The 8,226-nt window shown below is 49.2% G+C and overlaps 1 protein-coding gene across 1 annotated transcript; it reads left to right on the top strand.

Moving 5' to 3' along the window:
• The first annotated feature begins 4,468 nt into the window (after nt 1–4,468).
• On the top strand, nt 4,469–5,879 carry LOC123398778 (probable carboxylesterase 12). The gene has a single exon (XM_045093237.1). It carries the CDS (start codon nt 4,555–4,557, stop codon nt 5,686–5,688), a length of 1,134 nt encoding a protein of 377 aa, XP_044949172.1. The 5' UTR covers nt 4,469–4,554; the 3' UTR covers nt 5,689–5,879.
• The last annotated feature ends 2,347 nt before the right edge of the window (nt 5,880–8,226 follow it).

Raw genomic sequence — 8,226 nt, forward strand, 5'->3', positions numbered from 1 at the left:
AAAATGACACGATCAACATGCTACGTCTATTAGTTTGGGTCTAGTCCATCACATGATTCTCCTAATGATGTGATCCCGTTATCAAGTGACAACACTTGCCTATGGTTAGGAAACCTTGACCATCTTTAATCAACGAGCTAGTCAACTAGAGGCTTACTAGGGACAGTGTTTTGTCTATGTATCCACACATGCACTGTGTTTCCAATCAATACAATTATAGCATGGATAATAAACGATTATCATGAACAAAGAAATATAATAATAACTAATTTATTATTGCCTCTAGGGCATATTTCCAACACATCTTCGGGCGCCTCGTGTGTGACGCTGCTTCCTAGCTTTAATATCTATCGCGGGCAAGTTTCTGATCATGACCTGATTGCATATGTTTACCTCCCTTACCATAATATATTATTTCTGATCTGTGTAGGGCCAAAGTTGCTTTGTCTAGTTTCTCTGCCGGGCCATGTGCTGAAAACCAAAACATTTTGAACCCCCAATTAGAAAAAGCAGCCATCGAGGTTGACATTTTTGAAAGGAACATTCCAAATGTTGCAACCGAACTCACAACCGTTTTTTAAATGCCTAAATCAAATGAGACGCTTTTAATGAACACACCAGTAGAGATTACATGCATTTTAGTTAATCATCTTGCTCATCCACCAAGTCCGGCTCGTCACTTTAGTCCGACGACTCATGTGAATGATCCTATTCCACCGGCTAGCCAGAGCGCTCTCGATGTTGTTTTTGTCAAAGAGAAGTTTCAAACTCCTGTTGTTCCCGCCTGTCTTGTTAAGATTGTGGCTAGGGAAGAAAAATTGAACTTGGAAAAAAGGAGAAACCCAATTGGACCTCCCGAATATATCTATGTTTAGTGCTGAAGAAATCCACCAGCAATACTTGACCCGGTTGTCTGAAACTCAGGAAATTGATGTCAATATGATTTGCGCTCTCAAGGAGAAATATGAGGTAAAAACTCTTGCTTACCTACTCTTTATCTTTATATATTGTCCCCAGCCCCCAAGGGTCGGTTTATCATAAATATGATAAGCCGGCTCTTTTCAATCTAGTTAAATGTGAACTTGCGTCCATAGCCCCCAAGGACGAAGTCGTTATGATGATAACGAGTCGGTTCTTCTTCAAGATGGATTTTTTTATGAAGACTCGACCTGTAGCCCCCAAGGGCAAGCTCATTCTGTGAGATGAGGTGGGTCTTCCTCTTTTTGTCATGCCCTTTTGAAAAGAACTGCTATGCATTAGCCCTCAAGTGCCAAGTATATTGTGTGTAATATGATGGGGACTTCAAAAAATATTTCCTTATCATGACCTCCTTATTGCTTATAATAAGTCTCTATTAAGGCGTGTCATAATCACAATTTTTTACAAACTTTGTGCATCTGTCCAAGGTATGCAAGAGATGCTGAATCTATGGTCGTAGAGGTGCAGAAGCGTTTGAAGGAAGATATGAAGTTGTGGGCCAAGCCCGAACCAACGGCGGCGTATTTTAAAAATTCCATTTGTCAAGTGCAAGAACGTTTTGAGCAAGCCATGAAAACTTTTGAAGTAGAAAAAACTGACATATTGAATCGTGCTGAAAAGGCCGAGGGGAAACTTGGTCCCTTGAAAGAAAATTATGCCATTCTGCTTAAGCAACTAAACGAGATGCTAACTGCCAACCTTCGTAAGACCTTGTGACCTTTATTCCTTTGAGATTCTTACATTGATATGACAAAGGGGTGACTCAAAGTTGTATTTGTCTCTCGTGTCTAGGCCGAACAGATCAGTCCCTGGTACAGTTGCCCATTATGAAACTGAAAGCGATATTCACTTATGTGGAACAACTATTCATCGGGTCTGTTTATTCCATTATGGTCGTCAAGAATTTGAAATATCTGCCCCGGACCCTCAAGCATATGCTAAAGCAACTCTCCACTCTGCAATGGGTCTCTAAAACCTGGAAGTCGGCACCTCGCGGTGGGGCAAATTTGGCTCTTGCGCGTGCTAAGTCATATTTACCTGAACTTGATTTGGCGGCTCTGAAAGATGGATTTCCAGAATATCAGTTGGACGGCTTAGAATTTACTCGTGAAGACTTTGCTCGTGTAATGAAAGAGACCCACCGATGGCGACTCTTTTAGCACATCAAATTGACACATCCTAGTACTATGTCGTGTATACCATTGATAATGAAAGCATCCCAATGCCTAAATATGAACCCTCTGAGCTGGTCCCGCTCGCCACAGGAGAAAAATTGATCCTGAAGTTGATGCCTCTGCTACGGTTGAAGAAACTTCAAATTTTGAGTCGTTGAGGACAATGTGGTGGCTTCAAAAGGGTGAGCATGCCATTCATGATAATGAGCCGGAGGAATTGGACGGTGAATGAGCCGGCGACGAAGATTGAAGGCGGGTTCCTTTTGGAACAAAATAACTCGCCTAGTAGAGAACTAGCCCCCAAGCATTGTTTAGACAAAAAATCTTGAATATTTGACAACTCCTGATGTGAGTTTGTAATAGGGGTAGTAGAAATTCTGAGATGTTTTGTCATGCCATCGTGCACGTTGGTTTGCACTTAGCTTGCTGTGGTAAAACCTGTCACGACATTCTATCATTTTGATCCTTTTACCAAAATGTTTGTCTTTGCTTGGCTCCGGATATTTGACTGAATTTTGAAATAGGAAAAAACAAGTTGTGAGAGATACTTGTCTATTGAATTCTTCCACAATATTGTCTATGAAATCATATTACTTAAACTTGTCTATTGACTTGTGGGAGCACCGTTCCACTGTGCACCCCGTGAGAACCCCGTGTTGCCATTGTCGGTGACCCCTTTGACCTATAAAAGGAGGCCCTGGACATGCACATAGGGAGGTTAGCTAGTCAGTGAAGATGCACTTGGCAGTTCCTCACCTTTACATCAGATTATTAAACACGAAGCAGGAGTAGGGTTTTACGCCTTCGAGCGGCCCGAATCTGGGTAAAACGATCGCGCCCCGACCTCTCGGTCTACTCTTGGTACATTTGTCTCCCCCGCCGAACCACAAGGGATCTCTAGATACCATAGGTGTTCGTTCCCCACGACAGTCATAGAGCAAACCCTGCCACATGCTCTCAAGATGGTCATAGACCAAACCCTACAGAACGAGACAGAGAAGGTGGTGACTGAACTCACAAAAGCCACCACCGCAACTCGACCGAGACACAAAACAAGTTAGAGAAGAGGAGGACACGAGCCACCGCCGCCATGGACCACCGGTCAGAAAAGAAGCGTCGCTTTTGCTTGTTGCTACTGATCAGCTTGGACGGAAAGCACGAAAGGAGGAAGAATGGCAGCGGGAGTTTGGGCAGTGGGGGCCAACATAGGGTGACCGAATCGGCGGGAGGTAACCCGAAATCCTCACGTAAATTTTTCGGGGGCGTGTGCCATCTTCGTGGTCGCATGAGATCCACGCTGCGTTCCCCTCCCCTGCTCGGTCGAGCCTGGCTCTCTAGAAACTATCGATTCGGTGGTTCCTAGCGGGCCTACGTGTGAGGTGTTTTAAACATCATGCTATGTAGGCCAAACAGTGAATGCGGTCAACCAAACAGCCTAATTTCTTCCCACAGGGGCCTGATTGGGCCTCATGCGGGCAAGGAAACACGTCCATATGGATGTATACTACATCTGTGTAAAATCATTTTTTCTTTTATTTCGGAATATTATTTTCCAAAAAATGAGCGCCTTGAAGCTCGAGCTCAAAGAAATCATTCTCCCACTTTTGCTTCTATTTAAATGAATGATTTCCCCCACCTCACCTACTTTCATTTTTTAGGGACCCAACTCACTTATTAAGTAGTGGTAAAAGAAGACCGGCTACTTGTCAAATGTCTCAAAAACAATTCTAGCTTAGTCGATCTCCCTCCTCCTTTCTCAACCGTTAGATCAAAATCCAATGGACCATGGTCAACTTCAACCTCCAACTCATGTCTTTCTTCTATCTCTCACCCCCCCCCCTTCTCGATCCAGCCAGTCCTAGTTGCCTGCTTCAGTCGCCCGCGACCAGCCTCGCCGCCTCTCCCTCCCCCGAACCTCCTCCACCTTTGGTACTCCTCCGTCCCCGGCCATCTCTCTAGCCCCGGGCCTCATCGGTTTTTTCTCTAGCACCCCCCCTCCCCTCCCCCGCATCATCGTTCTTCCGCTGCCACCCCCAGCATAAGATAGATCACGAGGAAACTTCTCTGGCTCTTTCTTCCTTCCCTTCGACGCCTCCTTTCTTCTAGCGAAAATCTACTTAACCAAATTGGATTTTCACGCGACAGATGTTTAGCTAACGTGTGTTAAAAAAAAGGTCATATATCATGGGAACAAAACTGGTTTGCTTGAGATTTTAAATTCAATCAAGCTGTTTGACCTTTCTAAAATAAAGTGAGCATGTCGTGACCCAACCCAAGGGCACAAAATTCACGTTTGATCCGGTAGCGTTCGTTTGAAAACCCACCCGCACCAGATCTCTACAGATCCCACCGTCCAGCTCTCTTTTCCTTAACGGCGACCTACCAACAAACGGACAAGAAAATGCCAATTTGTGCTCCAAAATCGTCGCGACGATTGCTGTGGGCAGCTCTCCTCGTCGCCCCGCTCGTCGCTGCGCTCTACCAATTCCCGATCCAAATCCTAAATCCCCGCGCCCCAGAGCCGAAGGCCGCCCCCGCCACCGCCGCCATGGACGCCGGCCCCGAGCTGGAGCTGGAGCTGGAGCTGGAGTACGATATGCCGGGCGTCCTGCGCGTGCACAAGAGCGGCCGCGTCGAGCGCTTCGACGGCGTCGAGACCGTCCCGCCCTCCCCCTCCGGGGACCCCTCCAACGGCGTCGCCTCCAAGGACGTGGTCCTTGACCCCGCGGCCAGCATCTCCGCCCGCCTCTACCTCCCCGCCGCCGCCGCCGCGGAGCCCGGCAAGAAGTTCCCCGTCGTCATCTTCTTCCACGGCGGCGCGTTCTTCGTCCACACCGCCGCGTCCCCGCTCTACCACAGGTACTGCGCCTCCCTCGCCGCCGCGGTCCCCGCAGTCGTCGTCTCGGTCGACTACCGTCTCGCCCCGGAGCACCCCATCCCGGCCGCCTACGAGGACGCCTTCGCGGCCCTCAAGGCGGTCGTCGGCGCGTGCCGTCCGGGCGGCGCCGAGCCCTGGCTCGCCGCGCACGGGGACGCCTCCCGCGTGGTCCTCGCGGGCGACAGCGCCGGCGCCAACATGGCGCACGCCACGGCGATACGGCTGGGGAAGGAGGGCATCGACGGGTACGGCGACAAGGTCAGCGGCGTGGCGCTCCTGAACCCCTACTTCTGGGGGAAACAGCCGGTGGGCGGGGAGCCGACCGACGCCGGGTACCGCGGCGGCTTCGAGCGCGCGTGGCAGGTCATCTGCAGCGGCAAGTTCGGGCCCGACCACCCGTACATCAACCCGGCGACGGCCCCGGAGGAGTGGAGGCGGCTCGGGAGCGGCCGCGTGCTGGTCACCACGGCGGAGCACTGCTGGTTCGTGGAGCGGGCGCGCGCGTACGCGGAGGGGATCAAGGCGTGCGGGTGGGACGGCGAGCTCCAGTTCCACGAGACCAAGGGCGAGGCGCATGTCTACTTCCTGCCCAAGTACGACTCCGACACCGCCGTCGAGGAGCTCGCCATGGTGGCGGATTTCGTCAGGCGCTGTTGAGGATCTGCTTGCTTTCATTCAGCAATAAAGGAGCACATGATTTGTGATGTATTTCGTGTGTTTTCTGCTGTGAATTTGTGGAGTTCATACGAAAGGATCAATATTTGCATTGTTGAGCAAGACTTGTTGATGAACTCTTGTTCTGATTACAGTTAACACGAAAGGATCAATATTTGCATAGGCAACAAAAACATACGGCAGTGTTCTCTGACCTCTGAATCAAGGAATGCGTCCGCTCGGTCCATCAGTGTTGAAGACTCATCCCGAGCCAAAAATCATGACTACACAAGTGCCGCCATTCTACCCGCCTGGGCCTAGTAGTAGGTGTAGCAGTCATGGAAAAGATCTTGGACGCCAATGTCTGGTGGCCGTTCCCCACAGAACATGCGTGGAGGAATGCAATCCCAGCGAACCCCTCCCCCTGCGTGAGAGATCTCTAGCATATTATGTACAATATCCCGATCTGTAAAATAATGGTTAAAATACAGATCGGCACGAAAAATGCTGCCACACCACGCAAACGCGTCCAACCCGTAATTTTTTTGCGGGGCACGATAAAAATTCGCCCTCAACCTTCAGTTTTACGGGGTGAGAGGCCGACCGGAGCACGCCCCTTATCCGCAACGAGATTTTGACGCGAGGGAAATTTTTCTTGGAATTATGCCCTAAAGGCAATGATAAATAAGTTATTATTATAATTCCTGTATCAAGATAATCGTTTATTATCCATGCTATAATTGTATTGAATGAAGACTTAGATACATGTTGGGATACATAAACAAAACACCGTCCCTAACAAGCCTCTAGTTGGCTAGCCAGTTGATCAGGGATAGTCACGGTCTTCTGACTATGTACAAGGTGTTGTTGCTTGATAACTGGATCACATCATTGAAAGAATCATATGATGGACTAGACCCAAACTAATAGACGTAGCATGCTGATCGTGTCATTTTCTTGCTACTGTTTTCTGCGTGTCAAGTATTTGTTCCTATGACCATGAGATCATATAACTCACTCACACCGGAGGAATGCTTTATGTATATCAAACGTCGCAACGTAACTAGGTGACTATATAGATGCTCTACAGGTATCTTTGAAGGTGTTCGTTGAGTTAGTATGGATCGAGACTGGGATTTCTCACTCTGTGTGACGAAGAAGTATCTCGGAACCCACTCGGTAATACAACATCACACACAAGCCTTGCAAGCAATGTGACTTAGTGTAAGTTGCGGGATCTTGTATTACGGAACGAGTAAAGAGACTTGTCGGTAAACGAGATTGAAATAGGTATGCGGATACTGACGATCGAATCTCGGGCAAGTAACATACCGAAGGACAAAGGGAATGACATACAGGATTATATGAATCCTTGGCACTGAGGTTCAAACGATAAGATCTTCGTAGAATATATGTAGGATCCAATATGGGCATCCAGGTCCCGTTATTGGATATTGACCGAGGAGTCCCTCGGGTCATGTCTACATAGTTCTCGAACCCGCAGGGTCTGCACACTTAAGGTTCGACGTTGTTTTATGCGTATTTGAGTTATATGGTTGGTTACCGAATGTTGTTCGGAGTCCCGGATGAGATCACGGACGTCACGAGGGTTTCCGGAATGGTCCGGAGACGAAGATTGATATATAGGATGACCTCATTTGAGTACCGGAAGGTTTTCGGAATTACCGGGAATGACGAATGGGTTCCGGATGTTCACCGGGGGGCATCCCACCCCGGGGAAGCCCATAGGCCTTAGGGGTGCCGCAACAGCCCTTAGTGGGATGGTGGGCAAGCCCAAAAAGGCCCCTGCGCAGGAGATAAGAAAATCAAAGAGAAAAAAGGGGGAAGTGGGAAGGAAGGGAAGGACTCCACCTTCCAATCCTAGTTGGACTAGGATTGGAGGAGGAATCCTCCTCCCCCCCCTTCGGCCGAACCCCTTGGGCTCCTTGAGCCCCAAGGAAAGGCCCCTCCCCTCCCACCTATATATACGGAGGGTTTAGGGCTGATTTGAGACAACTTTTTCACGGCAGCCCGACCACATACCTCCACGGTTTTTCCTCTAGATCGCGTTTCTGCTAAGTTCGGGCGGAGCCCTGCTGAGATTAGATCACCACCAACCTCTGGAGCGCCGTCACGCTGCCGGAGAACTCATCTACCTCTCCGTCTCTCTTGCTGGATCAAGAAGGCCGAGATCATCGTCGAGCTGTACGTGTGCTGAACGCGGAGGTGCCGTCCGTTCGGCACTAGATCGGAGCGGATCGTGGGACGGATCGCGGGACGGTTCGTGGGACGGTTCGCGGGGCGGATCGAGGGACGTGAGGACATTCCACTACATCAACCGCGTTTATTAACGCTTCTGCTATGCGATCTACAAGGGTACGTAGATCTGAAATCCCCCTTGTAGATGGACATCAACATGATAGGTCTTCGTGCGCGTAGGAAAATTTCTGTTTCCCATGGACGTTCCCCATCAGTGGCATCATGAGCTAGGTTCATGCGTAGATGTCATCTCGACTAGAACACAAAAGTTTTTGTGGGTGG

The sequence above is a fragment of the Hordeum vulgare genome, chromosome 5H, assembly GCF_904849725.1.
Source record: "Hordeum vulgare subsp. vulgare chromosome 5H, MorexV3_pseudomolecules_assembly, whole genome shotgun sequence".
Lineage (NCBI taxonomy): Eukaryota > Viridiplantae > Streptophyta > Magnoliopsida > Poales > Poaceae > Hordeum > Hordeum vulgare.